Raw genomic sequence first — 25,674 nt, forward strand, 5'->3', positions numbered from 1 at the left:
GCATCCAGGTAGAGCAAACTTCCAGCAACGTGTGGGACAGTCCTTTTGGGGAGTGCCCTTGTTCAGAGACAGGGCAAGGTTTTGCCTGATGACATACAGGACGCAAGTTTGGAGACTCCCATCTCTTCTCTAGGTGCTCCGGAGTCCCTTGCGGATGGACGTGGCAGAGGTGAAACGCGAGAGGGCCCAGCCGAACTTCGGCAAGGCTTTCCTGGAATCCACAAGCTGCAGGAGCAGGGCGGCTGCCCACACGCAGAGCACCACAGCGACACCTGGCTCTCCGCAGAGCCGCGTCGGGAAGCGGCCTCTCAGGGCGCACAGTCCCGCGCCGGGACCCGAGGGGGCGTGGCTGCGCGCAGTCGGCGCGGGGTCGAAGGGCACGCGGCGCCAGCGTCATGGCGGCCTCCGGGCTGGGCTCTGCCCGGGCCGCGCAGCGGTTCGGCGTCCTTGGCCTGTGCGGCCGCTGGTCACCCCGAGACCTGTGCGTGCGCGAGCGGCGGCTCCCGGGGCCGGCGGTGTCGGGGCGGAGCGTGGCGGTGGCCAGCGGGCTGGACGCGTCGGGCTCTGAGCAGTACTGCCTGGAGCTGCTGCGGTGAGGACCTCCGGCCGGGAGGAGGAAGTGGGACTTCGAGAACAAGCACAGGGGCCGCACAATTGGGGCAGACGTCCTTGGTCTGCCCTCGCTTGTCACTTTGCCTGAAACTTGATTTTAACCGAATAGAGCGTTATTTGCATGCATGCATAGCCTCTTAAGTTTTCATGACAATAGTAGCCAACTTGGAGTTTTTTCCTATGGGTCCGACGATACTATGCAGAGTATTTTACAAGTAATTTATTTGATCCTCATTACGGATTGTGATCGGGGTTGTGAAGATGAAAGCGTATTTTATTATATAAAAATCGTAAATTAGTCTAGTGCCTCGCACATAAATGAGGCACCGCGAGTACAATGTAAGTCATTGCTATTTCACTTAGACAAGGAAATGGGGCTTTAGATAGATGAGGAAGAAACTTGCCTGAGGTTCCCTAGAATAACCTGGAAGTCAAGGGCTTGAGCAATGTTTTGTTGTCCCCAGTAGCTCTGGGAAGGCCTGGCACTTGGAAGTTGCTGCTTAATCATTTATGGAGGTGGATCGATCAATCAGGTCCCTTGGTTCGTTGAAGCAGGGGCCAGCCTTGGAATCCAGACCTAATCTGCAGACAGTGATGGCTTGGCCCCTGCGCCCTTCATTGGAAACTGGTAACAGGTCTCAAAGTACCTGAGCTCAAGGACTTCTGGGAAGTACTAGAGTAAACTGAACTACCCTGCATTTGATTGAGAAAGTCAAACAGTAGTTTTAAAATGCCATTTTAGTGAAAAGTGACATGGCACAACAACGTACACTTATTTCAGTGTTTTGTTTTTAATCACCTCTTAAACATTGTGTTCCTCCCCTATCTTATTTGTATTACTTATCTAAGATACAAGATAGGAATAGTGGAAATCAGGGCATTCAGAACTGGGTGGAGGCGGGGGTGGGGGGGGCTGGCTGCGTGGGATAGTTTGCTAAGCCTAAGCCTGTTCCTGTGGGTTGTATCCTGCCTGCTCCTTTTCTGATCCAGCTCTCTGCTGTGGCCTGGGAAAGCAGTGGAGGATGGCCCATGTGCTTGGGCTCTTGCATCCATGTGGGAGACCTGAAGAGGCTCCTGGCTCCGGATCAGCTCAACTGCAGCCGTGGGGCCATTTGGGGGTGAACCAGTGGATGGAAGACCTTTCTCTCTGTCTGTAGCTCTGCCTCTCAAATAAATAAATAAAATCTTAAAAAAAAAAATTGTAAAGGGGAGCGCCAGTGCTGTTAGTGTGTTAAGCTGCTGTGTGCAGTGCTGGCATCCCATATGGGATGCTGGTTCAAGTTGGCTGCTCCAAATGGCCACAATGACTGGGGCTGGGCCAGGTTGAAGCCAGGAGCTTCTTTTGGGTCTCCCATGTGGTTGCAGGAGCACAAGTATTTGGGCTGTCTTCCACTGCTTTCCCAGGTGCATTAGCAGGGAGCTGGATTGGAAGTGGAGTAGCTGGGACTTGAACTGGCACCCATATAGGATACCCATACTGCAGGCAGAGGCTTAACCTTCAGTAACACAAAGCCCACCCCAGTAAGTACTTTTTAAGATAAAATGAAACTTGAGGACTTGAACACTGGCTTCTAGTTATCCATCAACTGTTTCTACAAGATTTGATCTGTGAAATTGTACATGGTTGTTTTGGACATATGTCTTATGTGATGCCTCCAAATAACCCTATAAATTTAAGAATGTCCATTAGTAAGAAGTACATTGTGGGGAGATACTTTAGTACTATGGAAATGAAACTTCCATGCATTTTTTTTTTTTTTTTTTGACAGAGTGGACAGTGAGAGAGAGAGACAGAGAGAAAGGTCTTCCTTTTCACCCTCCAATGGCCGCCACAGCTGGCGTGCTGCTGCCGGTGCACCGCGCTGATCCGAAGCCAGGAGCCAGGTGCTTCTCCTGGTCTCCCATGGGGTGCAGGGCCCAAGAACTTGGGCCATCCTCCACTGCACTCCCGGGCCACAGCAGAGAGCTGGCCTGGAAGAGGGGCAACCAGGACAGAATCCGGCCCCCCGACCGGGACTAGAACCCGGTGTGCCGGTGCCGCAAGGCGGAGGATTAGCCTAGTGAGCCACGGCGCCAGCCACTTCCATGCATTTTAAATTTTCAAGTGTTGATGTTTTGCCAGAATCTGTTATTATTATTAAGATTTATTTATTTATTTAAAAGACAAAGTTACAGAAAGAGACAGAATCTTCTTCTGCTGGTTCACTCCCCAATGGCTGAAATGGCCGGAACTGGACTGGTCTGAAACCAGGAGCCAGGAACTTGTTAGTTTTGGTTAATATTTTTCATGCAGTTTGGAAGGTGAAGGGTAGCTTTTTAAAAATTTGTTTTTGTTTTAGGAAACGAGATTACGAAGGTTATTTGTGCTCCCTGTTGCTCCCTGCGGAATCCCGAAGCTCTGCTTTGGCGCTGAGGGCCTTCAACGTGGAACTGGCTCAGGCTGGTATTAAAATACCTTAAAACATTCTTCACAGAATGGTGATATAAAGTGTTTAATCCGGAAAAATAAAGAAATACAGTTGTAGTTTAGAGGTTACATGTGTTTAAAGTCTCTGCTGGTGATTTCTTTGTCTTGCTAACTATTCAGGCTTAATAATTTAGTAGCAAAAATAAAGCTAGTTAATGAAGTAAATGTTTCTGGATGTACCATTCTGGAATTTTTACTTTTTTTCTGAGTTTTTTTTTTTTTGAAATTAAAAAAAATTGATTAATTGATTTGAAAGTCAGGGTGATAGAGAGGGAGGGAGGAAGGGAGAGAGAGAGGGAGAGAGAGAGACCTGACCTGCCATCCACTGATTCACTCCCCAAGTGGCCACATGGCTGGGGCTGTGCCAAACTGAATCCAGGAGCCCAGAAGTCCATCTAGGTTTCCCATATCCGTGGCAGGGTCTCAAGTACCTAGGTAATCTTCCACTGCTTTCCCAGGCACTTAAGCTGGATCAGAGGCAGAATAGATGAGATGTGAGCTGGCACTCTTTTAAGGGATGCTGGCACTGCAGGCATTGGCTTAACCTGATGCGCCACAATGCCAGCCCTTTTCTCAGAGATTTTTATAAAAGTGTGCAGTTAATGTTGCACAGCACTTTTTAAATAGCGGGTTTAGTTTTAATGTGAGGTAGAGAATGGAAGCAATGATAGCAAACTCAGGCCTTAGATTATACAATGTCATTTTTGGCCAAGAATTACAAAGGAGGGGTAGGTGCCATGGCATAGCAGGTAAAGCCTCTGCCTGCAGTGTCAGCATTCCATATGGGCACCAGTTCGAGTCCCAAGCTGCTCCACTTCTGATCCAGCTCTCTGCTGTGGCTTGGGAAAGCAGTAGAAGATGGTCCAAGTCCTTGGGCCTCTGCACCCATTTGGGAAGACGCAGAAGAAGCTCCTGGCTTCTGGCTTTGAATCAGCTCAGCTCTGGCTGTTGTGGAGATTTTTGGAGTAAACCAGCAGATGGAAGATCTCTCTCTCTGCCTCTCCTTTCTCTGTGTAAGTCTGTCTTTCAAATAAATAAATAAATCTTTTTTTTTTTTTTTTTTTTTTTTTTTTTTTTGACAGGCAGAGTGGACAGTGAGAGAGAGAGACAGAGAGAAAGGTCTTCCTTTGCCGTTGGTTCACCCTCCAATGGCCGCCGCTGCAGCCGGCGCACCGCGCTGATCCTGGCAGGAGCCAGGAGCCAGGTGCTTTTCCTGGTCTCCCATGGGGTGCAGGGCCCAAGCACCTGGGCCATCCTCCACTGCACTCCCTGGCCATAGCAGAGAGCTGGCCTGGAAGAGGGGCAACCGGGACAGAATCCGGCGCCCCAACCGGGACTAGAACCCGGTGTGCCGGCGCCGCAAGGTGGAGGATTAGCCTATTGAGCCACGGCGCCGGCCCATAAATAAATCTTAAAAAAAAGAAAAAGAATTACAAAGAAAGGAGAGACTCTTTCTTACAAGGGAAAGAAAAAAATAAATTGAAATTGGGGTAGAAATGAATGAGTTTAGAATAGCCTTGGTCTTCTCAGTAAATTAAATGGAGAGTTCAGGTGTTGGGAATGAGGGAGCAGCGGGAGGTTTAGAGTCAGAAGAAAGTGGGAAGTTGTGCAGCGCCTCTCTCTCTGAGTGTGATAGGAAGTGAACAAGGAATGAAGGAAGGTACGAGTGTAGCACAGAGGCGCGACTAGGATTCACAGCCATGAATCTGCGGAGTCCAGGAGATGCTCCCTCTGGTGTATCCCTGGAAGTCATGGGTCATGATTTTTCATGCCATCGTTTTTCTGGAATAAGCTGTACATCAGCGTATTAAGTCAGTCACAGTTTTAGTCCCCTTTGTGGCCTGCCTTTGTAATTTTTAAATGATGGCTGCATTTTTAATAAATAATCTGCAGAGTTCTCCTTGAATTGTCTGTCACTTTTTAGGAGCAACCTTCTCCAAAACAAGTACTGATTGGGTGTCTAAAACATGCTAGACAGAGGTGGGCATTTGGAACAGCAGTTAAGCACTGTTTAGGAGGCCTGCATCCTGTATCAGAGTGCCTGGTTTAGTCCCAGCTCCTCTGCTTCCAGTCTGGTGTTCTGCCAATATGCACACAGGGAGGCAGCGTATGATAGCTGAAGTAGTTGGGTCCTGTCACCCACATGGGAGACTTGGACTGAGTTCCTGGTCCCTGACTTGAGCCTGGCCCTGTCAGGCCATATGGGTATTTGGGGAGTGGGCCAGTGGATGGGAGATCTCTCACTTACTCTTGCTTTCTCTGTCTCTCTTTCTGCCTTTCAAATAAATAAATTTTTAAAAATGTAAAAAATAGAAATGAATTACTAAATGAATATATACAGTATAATTCATTCTTTATTGTATACAGTTCTGTAGTTTCTGAAAAGTGTAGACGTATTCATTAGCATAGTCATGTCATAAAATAGTTCCATTGACTTAAATGATTTCCTCAAATGTACTGATTTTTGAGATTGTGAACAATACATTTGTTAAAGTTTTTTCAAACCTATTTACAGGTTAAGGACTCAGTCTCTGAGAAAGCAATTGGACTGATGCGAATGCAGTTTTGGAAAAAAACTGTAGAAGATATATACCTTGACAATCCACCACATCAGCCTGTGGCCATTGAACTATGGAAGGTAAAAAAAAGAGCCCATAATTCATTTCATTTCTAAGAGTACTGTTTGAGGTTCCCCCTTCGTCTTTCTTTCTTTATTTTTTTAAAGAAGCAAGGAGTGAGAGAGGGAGTGAGAGTGGGCTCGAGAGAGCGCTCCCTTCCATTGGTTAATTCCCCAGATGCCCACAACAGCTGACTGGGACTGGGCCGGTGCCAGCGTCAGGAGCTGGGATTGCAGTCCAGGTCTCCCATATAGGAGGCAGGAACCAGTTACTTGAGCCACTGCTGCCTCCCAGCTCTGAATTGGTGGAAAGCCAGAGTCAAATCAAAACCAGGTACTCTGACATGGGAGGCAGGCATCTTAACCACTAGGCTAAATGACCTCTCCCCTGAGCCGCCTTTTTCACAGATAAAATTTGGATAATGATGATAGTGGAATCTGTCCTGAAAATATTTGTAGGCTCTTATAATGTTCAGATCTATGTTTGTTTTGATAGGAAGAATTTAAAATCATCCACTAATAATTTATATAAGTCTTCTCAACTTCTTTATTAAAGGAAGAAAGAAGTATCTGGTCTGTTTATATTATAAGTTGCTGGTCTTAGATTTCGATGTAATGGCAAGTAAAATTTTCTATTCTGTCTGCCCAGTAGCTTGTTAAGGCAGTGTTTCAGTCCAGTCTCTGGGCTGTAGAACAACATGTGTTAATCTTTTATGAGGGAGACTTTCTGTCACCATTGTCCAAATACAAGTCGAAAATCTCCTGTCTAGGTTGATAAATTGCTCATTTATTTGTAACTTTTTAGGTATTGAAGGATGGAAACCTAGAGGGTAGAGTATTACTCGTAAGTGGTTTTCTATTGCAGCAGCAGTATGTTTCTCTCATTCAAAAACAGCCATGTTTAGAAGTGTGCTAAACTGTGAATGGGGAAAGGGAATTAGGTGCCTTTCATCCTGATCTCTGTCACGTTTGTAATGTGTTGAGTGCCGAGAGAGTTTCTGTAGTAGGAGCCATCCACAGACAGACCTGACAGTGGTACACCTCTTCTCAGGTCTGCACACCAGCAGAGGCAGGCCCGCTTCCTGGGCCCCAGATTGACTTCACAGAGCCCCAGTAAAGATGGAAAGCCAGAACCCCTGCCCCTTCCACTGGGGACTAAGAAGAAAAACTGGACGGGAAGCTGTGAGTACTAGATTAGTTGTTTACCTCTCTTCATCCCGTCTCAAGAGCTCAAACTAGGTGACTCAGTGTAACGTTTGTCTAAATTGCAGAAACCCTGTTTATCTATTATTTTACACACAAACCCAACTGTAGTGGAGGTTTATGTTAAGGCTTGTGGTAAAGGCTATGGCCAGGGGCCAGTGCTATGGCATAGTGGGTAAAGCTGCCACTTGGAGTGCCAGCATCCCATATGGGCATCTGTTTGAGTCCTGGCTTCTCTACTCTAAGCCAACTCTCTGCTATGGCCTGGGAAAGCAATAAAAGATGGCCTAAGTCCTTGGGCCTCTGTACTTGCATGGGAGACCTGGAAGAAGCTCTTGGCTTCGGATTGGCCCAGCTCTGGCCATTGCAGCCATTTGGTGAGTGAACCAGCAGATGGAAGATCTCGATCTCTCTTTGCCTCTCTGTAACTCTTCCTTTCAAATAAATAAATAAATCTTAAAAAAAAAAAAAAAAAAAGGCTGTGGCCATTGTCAGGAAATATAGTGCAAGATTGGAGATAGCCTTTAGGACAAATTTGTCTGTCCTTGATTTCTGTTAACCAGAAAACACATCTGATTATAGGATGTTTGCATATGTCCCAATTTAAGATTGCCAGTTTGTCCAGTTTTAATCAGTGCTTAACTTTTGCTGATTAGTGTTGGCTAGCTTTCTGATACAACCAGTGTTGAAGGCTAAAATGGATATTTGAAAGAAGGAGGTAGTGTTCCGAGCAGTTGTCTTCACTGCATCTTCCTCCCCATTCTGCTGGCGCTCATACTTACTTTGACTGCAGCAAAACTTTCCACTGGTTCTTTGAAGGGTGTCAGGTTCTTTAGAGGATCAAGCAGAGGGAACTGGATGTGTTGTCCAGAGAGCACTTTTCTGCTGCACTGTTTCATTGGTGTTCTCAGAGAACAAAGTAGTTGAATATTTATAATTTTTTATGTGTTCCATATGGGTTTCTCCACTTCTCTCTGTGTGAATATCAGTTGCAGTTTGAATTTATGGTGATAGCCAAAGTTTTTATTCTATTTGGCTTCATTTTCCAAAGCTGAAAAATACTTATTTATAAAAGATTTTAGCTATTTATTTAAAGGCAGAGTAAGAGAGAGAGAGAAAGACATCTTCCATCCACTGGTTCACTTCCTAAATAGCCGAAATGGCTGGGGCTGGGCCAGGCTGAAGCCACGAGCTAGGAGCTTCTTGTAGGACTCCCACATGGGCAGGAGCCCAAGGACTTGAGCCACCTGCGGCTGCTTTCCCAGTTGCATTAGCAGGAAGCTGGATTGGAAGTGGAGCAGCCGGGACTCAATCTGGCACCCATATGGAATGCTGGCATCGCAGGTGGCTGCTTAACCCGCTGCATCACAACACCTGCCCCTAATTCTTTATTTTTTACCTTGATCTCAGACAGAACTGAATTTTGTGGTCAAGGAACTGTGGCCATTATAGTTTCAGCCTTAAGTAAATAGGAGTTTGACTTTTTACCTGTAAACTATTTGTTGAGTACTTTAATGTGTCAGGAATGGTGCCTGTTGTGGGTGGTATCAAAAACCAACCCTTTCCATCCCACACATACTAAACAAAACAAGAGCTGGAGTCTTTAGTGACTGACTGGTTGGGAGAAGCCTGTGGGGAGTCTTTACCATGTAATAACAGTAGTGCTAGGAGCACTTCAGGACTGACTCCTTGTAACCCTTTCAGCTCCTATGAGATTCCTGCCTGGCATACTAATCTGATTGCCACCCACAGACTCTTTGTTACCTAAATGTGTCAAAGGAGCATGTTAGTCTTCTATTTTAGCATTAATGATGTCTGATGGTGTTAGTTTGAAGTATAGGAGATCCCTGAAATTCATAGTTGTCTCACTACCATATTTCTGTATTGTGGAAATATGTCATATTTAGTATTGCTCTGACAAAGAAACTATGTTTTTTAAACTTAATGTGGAAATAATTTCAGACTTTCAGAAAAGCCACAGAATGAAAAATAATGCAGAGAAAACTTCTATACCTTATACCCAGATTTACCTATTATGAAACATTTTTAAAATTGGTATTTTTTAAATTTTCATCTTATTTAAAAGGCCAAGAGAAAGAAAGACATTCTGAGATCTTCCATTTGCTGTTTTACTCTCCAAATCCCTGCAACAGTCAGGGCTGGACCAGGCAAAAGCCAGGATCCAGGAACTGAGTCCGGATCTCTCAGACATGTGGAAAGGACCCAAGTACTTGAGCTGTTCCATGCCATCTCCCAGGGTGTGCATCAGCAGGAGACTGGATCAGAAACAAAGGCACTGGGACCTGAACCGAGTATTTCTAGTGGGATGCTGGCTGATCAACACTTGTCCCTGTTGTTAACAGTTATGCATCTAACCTAAATATTTCAGTATTGCTAAGCATAGGGATATTTTCCATATAACTAGAACAGTTACTGATTTTACTACATTTAAATTTGATAACACATTTACCTAATTTTCTATTTATAGTTTCATTTTTGTCAGTTGACTTAATAATGCCTGCTTGGCATTTTCCCCTTCCAGTATAGGATCTAATCTAGGGTCAAGTGTTTTGTCTTACTGCTTTAGTGTACTTTAATATGGAGCATTTTCATAGCATTTGTCTTTTATGACATTGATGTTGTTGAAGAGTTGTAATAACTCCATTTTTTTTGGTAGAACACTTATTTTGGATTTATCTAATATTTTCTCATTACACATATTAGATTCAAGTTATGTATTCTTGGCTGAAATGCTACAAGATAATGTGTCCTTTTCAGGGTATCAAATCTGGAGGGACACTTTATCCATCTGTCCTTTATTGGCATTGTTAGTTTTGATTACCTGATCAAGAATGTTGCCTTGTTTGTCCACTTTGTAATTAATAATTCCACTTGCAACTACTCAGCCATCTTTGAGGAGATACTTTAAGACTGTACAAATATTCTACTCCTCATCAAAATTCCCCCCTAAATATAGCAGTCACCAATGGTTCTTGTATGGTTGAATTGTTACTGTTATGGTTGCAAAATGATAATTTCTCAACTCTAGCACTCTACACATTTAACAGTTGCACTTGAGATTCTATGAGAACGAACTGTTATTCTTCTATATTTATTTGTTTTCTTATTAGTTATTGATGTGAGCTTACAAATTCTTATTTTTTCCCAATAGTGTTTATTTTACTGTTCAAATTGTACCTGTTTTGGACAGTGGGAGTCCCTTCAAATGTCTTTATGATATGCCTCCATCATTTCTTTGATAACTTACTTTTTTTCTGACACAATAAGACTTTCTAGGATCATTTTGAACCTCTCCTGCCCCACTCTGGAATTATCCGTTTCTCTAGGGCCTTGATTTCTTTAAGGGGAGTGGTATTAGAAACCATAGTCTGGTACTTGGTGTGATCTGGCCCACCAGAGTGTCATTTTGCTTAAGATTGTTTTCATTGGCATTTTAGTTACTATTTTCATTTTTGAAGAACTAATTATTTTTGCTGAATAGAATCTTTATCCTGTGAAAAAATGTTTGTGTGTAATGAGTTAGCATAGAAGGCAGAGTGATGGGCCCAGTGTTGTGGCACAGTGGTTTTGTGACACAGGTATGTCAAAGTGTGGGTTGGAGGCCTGTTGTTCTTCCTGTAATCCGGCTTCTTGCTAATAAGCATGGGAAGGCAGTGGAAGATGGCCCAAGTACATGATGTGGGAGACCAGAATGGGGTTCCTCGCTCCTAGATTCAGTCTGGCCCAGATGTGGCTGTTGCATCCATTTGGGAAGTTAATCAATGGATAGATGATCTCTCTCTCTCTCTTAGTTTCTCTCCCTCTTTCTGCTCTCTGACTTTAAATAAATGTCTTAAAAATTTGTAAAATAAAGTCAGCATGCATTGCACTATAGAGTAACTCAGTTTTTAATTATTTGTTTTTATTTGAAAGTGGATGCATTACATTATTAGTAATATAAGGAAGAAAAGGACAGTTTGGTGAAAAAGTATCAGAAATGTAATATTTACTTGGACATGTTTTCTAGGAACATTTCCCCTGATACTTCCTAAATGCAGCTGTCCATATTAGTATAAGTTACTATAAATGTTTGCTTATCTAATTTTCTTGTTTGTTTATTTTATTCAGATCTGCAAAGGTCATTTCTAGTATTTTCTAAAAATTTATAATACTTTTCTTTTTTTAGGCTGTCAAAAGACATAATCTGACTAAAAGATGGTTTATGAAAATCATTGATGAAAGAGTAAGTTGAAATTTTTCAAGTCTTAAGTTTTTTTTTAATCCTTTTTAATCTTTGAATCTTCAGGCAAAAATATCCTGATGTGTATAGTTATATTGTGGTAGAAGGGAACTTCTAGTGAACTATACTATTATATCAATACCCTATCCTTATACACCATTCACTCTGCTCCCTTACTCTTCCAAATAGGCTCCCAGGCAGAGTCACATCAACCACAACTACATTCTACTTTTGGTATTTTTTCATTGCAAATTTTTATATAAAAATAGAGAAGATTCTGTAATATACTTTTCATGTATCTGAAACCCAGTTTTTAAGTGTTATCAACACACATCTAATCTTATTTGACCTGTAGCATACCAACTTTCCACACTAACTCTCACTAGATTATTTTAAAGTGAATTTCAGACATCATATTTTCTATCTGCAGATACATAAGTATCTTGAGAAGGACTTAAAAAATACAACCACTGTTATCATACCTTAAAAAAAAATGATTAGCTGGCGCTGCGGCTCAATAGGCTAATCCTCCACCTAGCGGTGCCGGCACACCGGGTTCTAGTCCCGGTCAGGGTGCTGGATTCTGTCCCGGTTGCCCCCTTTCCAGGCCAGCTCTCTGCTGTGGCCCGGGAATACAGTGGAGGATGGCCCAAGTGCTTGGGCCCTGCACCCCATGGGAGACCAGGAGAAGCACCTGGCTCCTGCCTTCGAATCAGCTGCGGCGGCCATTGGAGGGTGAACTAACGGCAAAAGGAAGACCTTTCTCTCTGTCTCTCTTTCTCTCACTGTCTACTCTGCCTGTCAAAAAAAAAAAAAAAAAAAAAAAAAAAAAAAAGACTAAAAATTCCTTAATCTTACCAAATACTTGAGAGATCATATACATACCTTTTTGTAAATTCTATATTTGGATCTGTGATCTGTGTCCAAATAGTAGAGGAAATAAAGTCTGCCAGTTCCAGTGGATAGAATTCTGTACTAAACTGTTCGAATTAGGTCTAGCCAAGCCTGCAAATTGCTCTGTGACCTTGCCTAACTTGTATAATCTTGATGTATTAGGCCAGTATCCTCATCAGCCTGATATAACTTACTGTCATCATGAAAATGTAAGTTCCTTAATCTCTCTCTCTATAATCTGTTAATAATCATATACTATCATAAGACAGACGGTAAATGACTTCACCATTAAAAGAGAATTGCTTAGTTGGCCTACAGGGTGAATTAGTGCTCTGAAAATATGTATTTTTTTGTATCTTTTCTGCTTTTACAAGGTAAACAAAATTAGAGGGCTCAAAATGAAGATACTTATTTTGTTTAATAAGAAATAACATTTAGCATTTGAAGGAAGGGATATTTAAAAATAAAGAACTGGGATCAAATACTGATTTATAGATTCAATGCAGTGCTTATCAAAAGTCCAGCTTAATTGCTTGCATAAATTGAAAAGTTGATCCTAAAATTCATGTGGAAATACAAGAATACAGAATAGCCAAAACAATCTTGACACTAATGAAAAAAGTTAAAGGACTCACATATAATGAATCTGAAACTTAACTGCAGACCTACGGTTATCAAACTATGTGGTATTGGTATAGGACAGACATATAGATCATTGGAATAGAAGTTGGAGTCCAGATATAAACCCATATATTTAGAATCCATTGAGTGGTAGGGGTGTCAAAATAATCAGTGGGTAGAAAATAGTCTTTTCAAAAACATCTGGCTACCCACATGCAAAGGAATAAATTTGGACTCTTACCTCATACCACATATAAAAATTAACTCAAATTAGATAAAAGATTTAAATGTAGGAGCTGAAACTGTAAAACTCTTAGGAGAAAATAAGTCTTTGTGACTTTCCAGGAGTGAGGAACATCCAGCCCATATGGTTCATGAAATCATTTGTTTGGCTCTGCCAATTCAACAGCAGTCAGTACTCAAAACTCGATAAACTATACTCAAAACTCGATAAACTGTAGTAGGCTATTTTTTTTTTTTTTGGAAAACATTTATGTATTTATTTGAAAGTCCAAAATATACAGAGAGAGGAGGAGAGGCGGAGGGAGGGATGGAGGGAGAGAGAGAGAGAGGTCTTCCATCTGCTGGTTCATTCCCCAAATGGCCACAATGGCCAGAAATGAGCCGATCTGAAGCCAGGAGCCAGGAACTTCTTCTGGGTCTCCCACAGGGGTGCAGGGGCCCAAGAACTTGGGCCATTTTCTACTGCTTTCCCAGGCCATAGCAGAGAGCTGTTTCAGAAGTGGAGCAGGCGGGACTCGAACTGGCGTCCATATGGGATGCTGGCACTGTAGGTGGCAGCTTTACCCAGCTACAGCCTTTAATGCAAATCTTAACATAAACTTCTACTACAGTTGGGTTTGTGTGTAAAATAATAGATAAACAGGGTTTCTGCAATTTAGACAAACTTTACACTGAGTCACCTGGTTTGAGCTCTTGAGGCGGGATGAAGGCAGGTAAACAACTAATCTAGTACTCACAGCTTCCCCCAGTTGATCTTCTCAGTCCCCAGTGGAAGGGGCAGGGGTTCTGGCTTTCCATCTTTACTGGGGTGGCGGCTTTACCTACTACGCCACAGCGCTGGCCCCTATAAGTTGATAGTTTTGTATGGCCTGTGAATGATATTATAAATATCCAAACGGCCCTTTCCAAAAAACACACAAAAGAAGGCTCTCTCCACCCTTGCTTTAGGCAGTGGTTTCTTTGATAGGGTACCAAGGCACATGTAAGAGAAGAAAGATAAATTAGACTTCATCAAAATTAAAAACTTCGAGAAGGTGAAAACCCACAAAATAGAAAATCTTTGTCAGTTACATATGTGATAGGAGACTGATGTCTAAAATTTTTAAGGAACTCTTAGAATTCAACAATCAAAAGACAACCCAACTAAAAATAGGCAAAAGATTGGAGGACACATTGCTTCAAAGAAAACAAAAGAATGACCAAAAAGCACCTGAAAAAAATTTTCAACATCTTTTTATTAGGGAAATGCAAATCAAAACTATGAGGTACTACCTGACACCCATTTAGGGTGGCTGCAGTAAAAAAAAGTTGAATAGTTAAGTATTGGTGCAATTGAAGTATTTTTGTACATTGCTGGTAGGAATATGAAATGGTATAGTTTCTTGTGAAAAACAGTTTACTAGTTATTTAAAAAGTTAAACATAGAGTTATCTTTTATGCAGCAGTTTCACCCCTGGGTTTATATCCAAGAGAAATGAAGGCATATGTCCTTAGAAAACTCAATCACAGATGTTTCAAGCAACATTATCCATAGTATCCCAAAGTGGGAAGGACTCATAGTCTATTTTTTTTTAAACTCTGGTTTTTGGTCACGCCAATTTGTTTTTCTTTTTTTTCTTTAAGATTTATTTATTTATTTGAAAGAGTTATAGAGGTAGAAGCAGAGAGAAAGAGAGGTCTTCCACCTGCTGGTTCACTCCTCAAATGGCTGCAACAGTCAGAGCTGGGCTGATCCAAAGCCAGGAGCCAGGAGCCTCTTTCTGGTCTCCCATGTGGGTGTAGGGGCCCATGAACTTGGGCCATCTTCCCCTGCCCTCCCAAGCCATTGCAGAGAGCTGGATCGGAAACAGAGCAGCCGGGACTCTACCCAGCGCCCATATGGGATACTGGCACTGTTGGCAGCAGCTTTTTTACCCGCCATGTCACAATGCTGGTCCCCATAGTCTATTTTTTTTTTTTTTTTTTTTGACAGAGTGGACAGTGAGAGAGAGAGACAGAGAGAAAGGTCTTCCTTTTGCCGTTGGTTCACCCTCCAATGGCCGCCATGGCCGGCACGCTGCGGCTGGCCCACCGCGCTGATCCCAAGGCAGGAGCCAGGTGCTTCTTCTGGTCTCCCATGGGGTGCAGGGCCCAAGAACTTGGGCCATCCTCCACTGCACTCCCTGGCCACAGCAGAGAGCTGGCCTGGAAGAGGGGCAACCGGGACAGAATCCGGTGCCCCGACCGGGACTAGAACCCGGTGTGCCGGCGCCGCAAGGCGGAGGATTAGCCTAGTGAGCCGCGGCACCGGCCTCCCCATAGTCTATTAATGAATGGCTAGACAAAATGGTATATCCATGCAATGAAATGTTATTCATAGGGCCGGCGCCGCGGCTCACTAGGCTAATCCTCCGCCTAGCGGCGCCGGCACACCGGGTTCTAGTCCCGGTCGGGGCGCCGGATTCTGTCCCGGTTGCCCCTCTTCCAGGCCAGCTCTCTGCTGTGGCCAGGGAGTGCAGTGGAGGATGGCCCAGGTGCTTGGGCCCTGCACCCTATGGGAGACCAGGAAAAGCACCTGGCTCCTGGCTCCTGCCAGGATCAGCGCGGTGGGCCAGCCGCAGCGTGCCGGCCATGGCGGCCATTGGAGGGTGAACCAACGGCAAAAGGAAGACCTTTCTCTCTGTCTCTCTCTCTCACTGTCCACTCTGCCTGTCAAAAAATTAAAAAAAAAAAAAAATTAAAAAGAAATGTTATTCATAATTCATTCAGTTAAAAAGAATGAAGTACTTAATGACTATTCAAACATGGATGAACTTTGAAAACATGCTTGAAAGAAGTGAGACACAAAAAGCTACATAGTGTATGACTTTCTTTTTTAACGACATTTTATTTGAAAGGCAGAGTTACACAGAGAGAGCAGGAGAGCTGGAGAGAAAGAGATCTTCCATCCACTGGCTCACTCCCCCAGATGGCCACAATGACCTGGGGTGCCTCTGGCCAAAGCCAGGAACTTAGAACTCCATCCACGTCTGTTTTTATGAAATGCTTAGAATACACAAATCCATGACAACAGAAGGTAGATGAGTGCTTGCTGAGGCTGATGGGAGAAGGAGGTGGGAAATGATGACTTGATGAGTACAAGGCTTCCTTTTTGGGGTGGTACAATTTTCTGGGATTAGAGAGTGGTGATCGTTGTACAACTTTGTGAATGTACTGAAAACCACAGAATTGTGTTCTTTAAGGTGGTAAATTTTATTGTATGTGAATTATGTCTCAGTTTTTAAGAAGATGTAATATAGATATTCCTCTAGGATCATTCCTGATGGCAGTTTCTCCTGACTTAAAAAAAGGGAGGATGGATGGGGGGGATAATATTTTACCCTAACAACAGGATTTTTATAAGTGTATTATTATAAAGTGGCTAAATGTTCTTGCTCTAAAATTTACATTTTTCAGGCCGGCGCCGCGGCTCACTAGGCTAATCCTCTGCCTTGTGGTGCCGGCACACCGGGTTCTAGTCCCGGTCGGGGCACCGGATTCTGTCCCGGTTGCCCCTCTTCCAGGCCAGCTCTCTGCTGTGGCCAGGGAGTGCAGTGGAGGATGGTTCAAGTCCTTTGGCCCTGCACCCCATGGGAGACCAGGATAAGTACCTGGCTCCTGCCTTGGGATCAGCGCGGTGCGCCGGCTGCGGCAGCCAAAGGAGGGTGAACCAACGGCAAAAGGAAGACCTTTCTCTCTGTCTCTCTCTCTCACTGTACACTTTGCCTGTCAAAAAAAAATTTACATTTTTTTAAAGATTTATTTATTTGAAAGAGTTATAGAGAGGCAGAGGCAGAGGGAGAGAGAGAGAGAGGTCTTCCATCTGCTGGTTCACTCCCCAGTGGCCACAGCGGCTGGAGCCGCGCCAGTCTGGAGCAAGGAGCCAGGCACTTCTTCCGCGTCTCCCATGCGGGTGCAGGGTCAAACATGTGAGCCATCTTCTACTGCTTTCCCAGGCCATAGCAGAGAGCTGGATCAAAAGTGGAGCAGCCGGGACTCCAACTGGCTGGTGCCCATATGGGATGCCGGCATTGCAGGTGGCAGCTTTACCTGCTACGCCACAGCGCTGGCCTCTACATTTTTCTTTTTCTTGAATATAGTATGTTTAGATCATTAACGTTTTCACTTACTGAACATGGCTTTGAGTACTGTTTACCATTCCTTGTTTCTCTGGGCACATTTTCCTCATTAAGAACACAGGCCAGGAGTCACGATATGTGGGGTTTGAATCCTGTGGCCACCATTTATTAGCTGTGTGACCTTGAATGTCATCTGTAAAATGGAAAAACATTAATTTCTTATCTGTTGGGGATTGTTAGGTTTAAGAAGATAACATCTGAAGTGTTTAAGAAAGACCTCAGTAAGTTACTTTCTCTTGATGCCTTGGCTTTCTTTTGTTTCTCCAGAAGCAAAATTTATTTAATGTTGATTAACTCAGCATTTACAAATCAAAATTCGCCACAGAACCTCTATGAACATGTAGTGTATAGCACAGTTGTTTACATAACAGTGCCTTGGTGAGTTAGAGTGCCTTTGCCTGGAGTGTTCTTCCGTTTGCATAAAGTAATGACAGCCACTGCACATTGATTGCTTATTATTGCCAGGCTTCTGCCTTCTAAATGTTTTACATGCATTAAGCCATTTAATTCTCACATAATCATATATGGTAACTCCTATTCCTGCTCAACAGATGAGGAAACTAAGGCGCAGAGAGATTAAATAATTTATCCAAGGTCACCCACTTTGTGAGGAATAGAACCAGGAATTAAGGTCAGGCAGGTGAACTCTGGAATCCAGACTCTAGGGTCCTATTACCTCCGAACTAATTTATTAGTCTGGGCTTTTTTTTTTTAAATTTTAATTTTTGATTAGTTTTAACAGATTCAATGTGATTTGTAGATGAAATTCTAAGAACATAATGATACTCCCTTCCTCCCTCCCCCTCAAAATCTTGGGTTTAGAAGGAATTAAAAATTAAATCAACCCCATATCTGTGGTGATTTGTGCATTGAGCTTATTCCTGGATGTTATTCTGAGAATGACTTGCAAATATTGAATGTGTGGAACTTTAATATTAGGATGTCCTTTTAATCTTGTTATACTGAACAATACACTAGATGACATTTTTGTTATTCAGTTCTTTAGGGCAAAAAAATGTCTTTTGTTGATAAACTATTGGCAGCTTAGCAAACTATTTGCATCTTCTTTGTAGGAAAAAAATTTGGATGACAAAGTGTATCGCAATATCCAGGAACTGGAGAATTATGCTGAAAACACTCAGAGCGCTCTTCTTTATTTAACTCTAGAAACATTGGGTGAGTTGTTTTTCTGTCTCATACTTCTCTTTTCCAATAAAACACCTGTCAGATTGCCCTCTTTTTTTTTTTTTTTTTAAGGTTTATTTATTTATTTGAAAGTCAGAGTTACAGAAAGGCAGAGGCAGAGAGAGAGAGGTCTTCCATCTGCTGGTTCACTCCCCAAATGGCCACCGTGGCCAGTGCTAGGCCAGGCTGAAGCCAGGAGTCAGGAGCTTCATCCAGGTCTCCCATATGGGTGCAGGGATCCAAACACTTGGGCCATCTTCCACTGCTTTCTCAGGCCATTAGCAGAAAGCTGCATTGGCAGTGGATCAGCTGGGACGTGAACCAGTGCCCACCAGCCCCTGAGGAGAAACTTTTTCTTTAAAAGTTGAGGCTCAGAGATCTGCTAGGACAAGTGAATGCTCAACTTGTCCTTGAGGTCAGTTTTTCCTTCGTAAATCCTAGTTTTCAGCTAGAAAGCGTAGGATAAACAAATGCCTACTTTTACAGCGTAGGTGATTTCTTTGTGGCTTCCATTGATTTGCTATGCCTTAAAGATAGTAGAGCCGCCCTGTTGTTTAATCTCTAAAATCATAGGTATAAAGGATCTTCATGCAGATCATGCCGCAAGTCACATTGGAAAAGCACAAGGCATTGTCACTTGCTTGAGAGCAACGCCCTATCATGGCAGCAGAAGAAAGGTGTTCCTTCCCATGGATATTTGTATGCTGGTAAGGCTGTCCTTTGGACCTTCTCATAATTTACCTCAGGAATTTGGGGAGAGAAGTTATCACTTAGTTTTCTTGCTTAATCTACTCAAGTAACTACTTTGAAATGAGAGCCATAAGCTTCTGGGAAATGTTAGTCCTCATTCTGCCCTAGATTTTTTTTAAAGATTTATTTTATTTATTTGAGAAGCAGAGTTACAGAGAGAGGTAGAGACAGAGAAAGAGGTCTTCCATCTGCTGATTCACTCCCCAAATGCCTGCAATGGCTGGAGCTGAGCTTATCTGAAATAAGGAGCCAGGAGCCTCCTCTGGGTCTCCCATGTAGGTTCAGGGGCCCAAGCACCTGAGCCATCTTCCACTGCTCTCCCAAGCACATCAGCAGAGAGCTGGATTGGAAATTGAGCAGCCGGGACTCGAACCGGTACCCACATGGGATGCTGGCAGTGCCGGTGGGGCTTAACCTACTGTGCTGTAGCTCTGGCCCTGCCCTAGTCTCCTGAACCTTATCTGCAGGTGTTCTGGGTCTCTGGAGGAGCAGGGAGTAAGAAGATCCAGAAGATCTTATTTGGTTTAACTTCCTTTAGATGTCTTATTCTCTTCCAAGTGGTAACAGTAATTCCTGGAGTTTATCTCACCTATTCTTCATTTTGTTTTGTGCCCATTAAAAATGTGTTGTTCATAAGAACTTGTGTTTTCTGTATGAAATTCATTATTGCCTGTTCTTTTAAACTTCCTGTATGTTTGTTTTCTTGTTCAAAGTCCCGTTGTATAGGCATATATACATACATATTTTTTAGAAGAACAAAATAATCATTTTTTTAAAATGGTACTTCTGTGTGTAGCCTTTTTTTTAAGATTTATTTTTTTTATGTCAAAGGCAAAGTTATATATAGACAGAGATCTTTCATCTGCTGGTTCACTCTACAAATGGCTATAATGGTTGGGCCTAGGCCAAACCAAAGGTAGGAGTTAGGAGATTCATCCAGGTCTCCCACATGGGTGCAGGTTCCCAAGCACTTGGGCCACTCTCTGCTGCTTTCCCAGGCACATTAGCAAGGAACTGGATCGGAAGTGGAGCTGCCAAGACTGGAACCTGTATCCAAATGGGATGCCAGCATCGCAAGTGGCAGCTTTACCTACTATGCCACAAAGCCGGCCCCTCCAAAAGTAATCATTTTACTGTGCATACTGTTCTGTCACCTGTTTTCTTGAGCTGAATTAGTTGTCAGTGTGCTTTTAGATTCCTAATATAATGCATATTTTTCCACACAGCATGGTGTTTCACAAGAGGATGTTCTACGGAAGAGCCAAGATAAAAAAGTGAGAGATGTGATATATGACATTGCCAGCCAGGCTCACTTGCACCTAAAGCATGTAAGCAGCCCCTCTTTGCCAAATCATTTAGGACGCTGTCCTTTCTGAATGTAGCTGTTTGTAGGGTGTGGTTGTAATGTTCTCAGGTCGGCAATCTTTATTCCATTTTTCATTGGAGTCCCAGTGGATTTCTCCAGGGAGCTGTTGTGAATATCCCCTGCTCATAAAAGTGCCCCCTTTCTCTCTCTCAGCAGTTTCGTGCCCCCTTTTCTAAGTGCATCTAGCCCGAACTTTCTCGGGGCACTCCTCTGCCCCATCCACTCCTTTCCTGTCCTCTGTCAGGACAGGTGTCTGCCTTGCCTCCGATGGTGCTGCCTGCCTCCACCTTCGCAGTCCCCTCCTGGTGTTTTCCCTGTGCCTCCCAGGTGGCTTGCCCCTTTGCCTTCTGCTGTGTTGCTACCGCCTCCTGAATGTACAGGTAGCCCATGGGCCCTTCTGTTGCTTCTTTTTCTCTTGCAGTTACACTGTTGAATGTGGGGTCTGTATTCCCCGTTACCTGAGAGTCCTCACTGCTCTAGCACTGCTCATCCTGCTGTAATTTGGCTTCTGCCCACTGTTATCAGCAGTCACTAATAACTAATCTTATTGCCAAATTTGATGGGTATTTAAAACTCACCAGTAGCTCTTTTTTTCCTTTTTTGACACCATTAACATGATTTCCTCCTTGACACTTTCTTTTTTCTTTTGATTCTCTGATGTGGCTCATGAGCTGGTTCCAGGTTTCCCTTACATAACACTTCACTTGTTCTGCAAGAGTTCATTCTTTGTCATTTCTCAGACTTTAACTATCTTTCTTTGGAATTTGACACTGCTGACTCCTCCATTTTTCTTTCTTTCTCCCTTTATCTCCACGATGCTCTTCTTTACTGATACTCCTTTTAAAAAGAAAAATATTTATTTTATTTATTTGAAAGGTAGAGAAATAAATCTGTAAAAAGATTTATTTATGTATTTGCGAGACAGAGTTACAGACAGAGAGAGGGAGAGACAGAGAAAGAGGCCTTCCATCTGCTGGTTCTCTCCCCAAATGGCTGCAATGGCCGGAGCTGGGCCAGTCTGAAGCCAGGAGCTGGGAGCTTCTTCCAGATCTCCTACATAGTTGCAGGGGCCCAAGCATTGGGGCCATCTTCCACTGCTTTCCCTGGGCATTAACAGGGAGCTGGATTGGAACTGGAGCAGCCAGGACTCAAACCAGCACCCATATGAGATGCCAGTGCTGCAGGCAGAGGATTAACCTGTTATACCACAGTGCAGATCCACATAAATAAATCTTGGGGAACAAAAAAGGAACTTTTCTATTTCCTTGATTGTCATAATGCTGTTTCTTTACTGGCTCTATTTGTGAACCTTTGTAAAAAGTTTTATAACCTTCAGTGGAGTCTAAAGACTTGGTCATTTACCTACATACCCCAGGGCCTTTGTACTTGCTAATTTTTTTTTCTGCTTCCTATCCTTTCCTCCTGCCCTTGGCATAGTCAGTGCTCAGTTGGCACTTTACCAGAAAGATCTTTCCTGGTCTCCTTATCCAAACTCATATCCTCCCTATAAACACACGCCCACACACACACAAGTTACCCTTACTTGTGTAAGTACATTTTCACAACCTGACATATTAAGGGTTTGTTTACTGCCTCCCTCTTCTTAGAATGTAAATGACTTTGCTTGGTTCTGTGCTGTGTTCTTAAGCATCTAATGTGCCTGGGACATGATAGGCACTCATTTATTAAGTAAGTTAGTAAACAGATTATAAGCTTTTAATTTTTTAAAGATTTATTTATTCATTTGAAAGTCAGAGTCACACAGAGAGAAGGAGAAGCAGAGAGAAAGGGAGAGAGAGGTCTACCATCTGCTGGTTCACTCCCCAGTTGGCTGCAATGGCCGTAGCTGTGTCCATCTGAAGCCAGGATCCAAGAGCTTGCTCTGGGTCTCCCACGTGGGTGCAGGGGCCCAAGGATTTGAGCCATCTTCTGCTGCTTTCCCAGACCATTAGCAGAGAGCTTGCTGGGAAGTGGAGCAGCTGAGACTTGAACCGGTGCCGATATAGGATGCCAGCACTGCAGGCGGTGGTTTTACCCGCTACACCACAGCGCCATCCCCTAGCTTTTAAATTTTGAAAATTTCTTTTCTTTCTTTTTTTGTTTGAAAGTCAGAGTGACAGGAGAGAGAGGGAGAGAAAGATCTTGCATCTGTTGGTTCACTCAAGAAATGCCTGCAATAGCTGGGGCTGGGACAGAATGAAGCTAGTAGCTAGGAACTCTATTTAGGTCTCCCATGTGTGATGGGAATCCAAGCACCTGAACCGTTACCTGCTACTTCCTAGGGTGTGCATTAACAGGAAACTGGAGTCAGAAGCTAAGCTGGGATTGAACTCAGGCTCTTTAATGTGGAATGTGAGTGTCCCAAGGAGCATTGTTTTTTTATAGATTTTTATTTATTTATTTGGAAGTCAAAGTTATACAGATACACAGAGAGAGAGAAGGAGAGGCAGAGAGAGAGGTCTTCCATCCGTTGGTTCACTCCCAAGATGGCTGCAATGGCCAGAGCTGTGCAGATCTAAAGCCAGGAGCTTCTTCTGGGTTTCCCACGGGGATGCAAGGTCCCAAGGACTTGGGCCATCTTCCACTGCTCTCCCAGGCCATAGCAGAGAGCTGGATTGGAAGTGGAGCAGCTGGGACTAGAACCAGCGCCCAATGAGATGCTGGCACTGCAGGCAGTGGCTTTACCTGCTACGCTACAGCATCGGCCCCCAAGGAGCATTATTTTTTTTTTAAAGGTTTATTTGTTAATATGAAAGTCAGAGTTAACAGAGAGAGGAAGAATAGAGAGAGAGAGGCCGGTCTTCCATCCAATGGTTCACTCCCCAATTGGCCACAACTCCCGGAACTGTGCTGATCTGAAAAAAAGAGCCAGGAGCTTCTTCATGGTCTCCCACGTGGGTGCAGGGGCCCAAGGACTTGGGCCATCTTCTACTGCCTTCCCAGGCCATAGCAGAGGGCTAGATTGGAAGTGGAGCAGCCGGGACTAGAACCGGCGCCTCTATGGATGTCGGCGCTTCAGGCCAGGGCGTTAACCCACTTCGCCACAGTGCCGGCCCCATCTCCAAGGAGCATCTTAACCAGTGTACCAGATATCTTCCCGAAACTGTATACTTTTTAAAAATGTATTAATTTTTTTTTTTTTTTTTTTTTTTTTTTTTTTTTTTTGACAGGCAGAGTGGACAGTGAGAGAGAGACAGAGAGAGAAAGGTCTTCCTTTGCCGTTGATTCACCCTCCAATGGCCACCGCTGCAGCCGGCGCACCGCGCTGATCCTGGCAGGAGCCAGGAGCCAGGTGCTTTTTCCTGGTCTCCCATGGGGTGCAGGGCCCAAGCACCTGGGCCATCCTCCACTGCACTCCCTGGCCATAGCAGAGAGCTGGCCTGGAAGAGGGGCAACCGGGACAGAATCCGGCGCCCCAACCGGGACTAGAACCCGGTGTGCCGGCGCCGCAAGGTGGAGGAAAAATGTATTAATTTTTAAAGGCTTATTTATTTGAAAGACTTACAGAGAAAGAGAGAATCAGCGGATGAAGGACCTCTCTCTCTCTGCCTCTCCTCTCTCTGTGTAACTCTGACTTTCAAATAAATAAATAATCTTAACCCGGTACTGCGGGTCACTAGGCTAATCCTCCACCTGCGGCACCCAGCACCCCAGGTTCTAGTCCTGGTTGGGGTGCCAGATTCTGTCCCGGTTGCTCCTCTTCCAGTCCAGCTCTCTGCTGTGGCCCGGGAGTGCAGTGGAGGATGGCCCAAGTCCTTGGGCCCTGCACCCACATGGGAGACCAGGAGGAAGTACCTGGCTCCTGGCTTCTGACTGGCGCGGCCGTAGCAGCCATTTGGGGGGTGAACCAATGGAGGGAAGACCTTTCTCTCTCTCTCTCTCTCTCTCTCTCTCTTTCTCTCTCTCTCACTGTCTAACTCTGCCTGTCAAAAACAAACAAACAACAACAACAAACAAAAACAAAGCAAGAGTTCAGGTAAGGATGATGATAGTGCCACTCAGAGACTACAGGAAAAAAACCCAGTGGTATGCTAGGTGCATCTGTAGACTAGCTGCTGGACATAATTGATTTTGAGGAGATTAGAGGATATTTCGGGAGATGGACTTTGGAGAAAGCAGAATTGTGACTTTTAAAGGAGGTCGATTGAAGATCTTGGAGTTGGAAGCTATCCACATAGGCTTGTGGTTAAAGGTTTTAAATTCAGGAGATATTGCTCAAGAGGAGTGTCCATCCAGACAAGACAAACAAGTGCAGAACCTTGAGGCCGACCTTCATCTATCAGGTAGAAGAAAAAGCATCATTTACTAGAAGAAGCAGAAAAGGTTGACCAAAGAAATAGAATTGCGAATCAGTATCTTAAAAACCAAAGGAGAAAATTCCAAGGAAAGGGGATATCAAAGTTTTACAGATTGGAGAGTTAAGATGGATGGCTATGGTGATTAGTAAATCATGGATGATCTTAGACAATTTGGGGTGAAACCAGAGTACAGGGACTAAAAAGAGTCAGGAATAGAGGCAGTGAATGTGTGTTCTTCAGGTGTAAGGGACAATATAAATGAAGACGTGGGGCCAGGAGGTGTATCCTACCTCGGAGGGAGTTACATTGGATCGATGAGAGTAGTCAAGATGTGAAGGCCTTTGAATTCTGATGAACAGTTGAGACTCGATCTACCAGAGTCAAGTTAAAGAAAGCAGAAATGAAGTGATGACATAAGGGCGTTAATTTGGCTGACCCTTGTGGAATGAATTAAAGATGGGGAACACAGAGGCAGATTCTCCTAAGGTCACTTAGGAGAGTCTTAACATTCACCTCAACAGGAGATGATGGCCATCTGTTATTGGGAAGTGCTGGGACTTGTTAGTCCAAGTACTTATTTATCCCTTACTGCAGAGCTAGAGGGTCAAAGTTATTAAGGTATATTATAAGGTAGTTGGAAAATGCCAAGGCCAATCCATAATGAAGAATGGAATTTTAAATATGGTAGTTACGTTTTCCTGAGTCTTGGGCTTAGGAAGCTAAGAGCCAGAGGTGAGCTGTTTTCTTGCATTTTTAGAGATTCTAGTTATGTTGTTGAACTGCTGGTGTTGCTGACTGTTCACTTTCAGAGAGAGTGTTTATTTGCAGAAATATTTCAGACTGGTTTCCTTTTCCTTTTAGGCTAGGTCCTTCCACAAAAGTGTTCCTGCGAGAGCCTTTCCTGCCTTTCTGCAGACGGTAAGTGGATTAGCAGAGAAGGCTGTGTAATTAGGCAGGCAGATGTGCGTGATCTCTTTTTGTCTTTTTAAAGCTCCCAGTGCACTCCTTTAGCTTGGAATCT

At 43.8% G+C, this 25,674-nt stretch overlaps 2 protein-coding genes across 14 annotated transcripts in view; one reads left to right on the forward strand and one right to left on the reverse strand.

The window, feature by feature from the left end:
* The window catches only part of CCNE2 (cyclin E2), a 651,763-nt gene that overhangs the window by 175,359 nt on the left and 450,730 nt on the right, over positions 1-25,674 (reverse strand). The window lies entirely within an intron of this gene.
* Positions 372-25,674, forward strand: part of NDUFAF6 (NADH:ubiquinone oxidoreductase complex assembly factor 6) — a 30,537-nt gene continuing 5,234 nt past the window's right edge. For 2 of the 10 annotated variants that reach the window (XM_002710699.6, XM_017341444.4), the window contains exons 1-8: positions 396-592; positions 2,952-3,051; positions 5,595-5,717; positions 11,086-11,142; positions 18,128-18,230; positions 18,813-18,946; positions 20,216-20,317; positions 25,515-25,571. In XM_002710699.6, coding sequence (XP_002710745.4) covers positions 396-592; positions 2,952-3,051; positions 5,595-5,717; positions 11,086-11,142; positions 18,128-18,230; positions 18,813-18,946; positions 20,216-20,317; positions 25,515-25,571 — 873 coding nt within the window. Of the gene's footprint in view, positions 593-2,951; positions 3,056-5,594; positions 5,718-6,747; positions 6,879-11,085; positions 11,143-18,127; positions 18,231-18,812; positions 18,947-20,215; positions 20,318-25,514; positions 25,572-25,674 lie in introns of all 10 variants that reach the window. The other 8 variants (XM_089335552.1, XM_051844632.3, XM_089335555.1 and 5 more) reach the window with 8 other exon arrangements.

The sequence above is a fragment of the Oryctolagus cuniculus genome, chromosome 6, assembly GCF_051225735.1.
Source record: "Oryctolagus cuniculus isolate XC-2025 breed Fujian yellow rabbit chromosome 6, ASM5122573v1, whole genome shotgun sequence".
Classification (NCBI taxonomy): Eukaryota; Metazoa; Chordata; class Mammalia; order Lagomorpha; family Leporidae; genus Oryctolagus; species Oryctolagus cuniculus.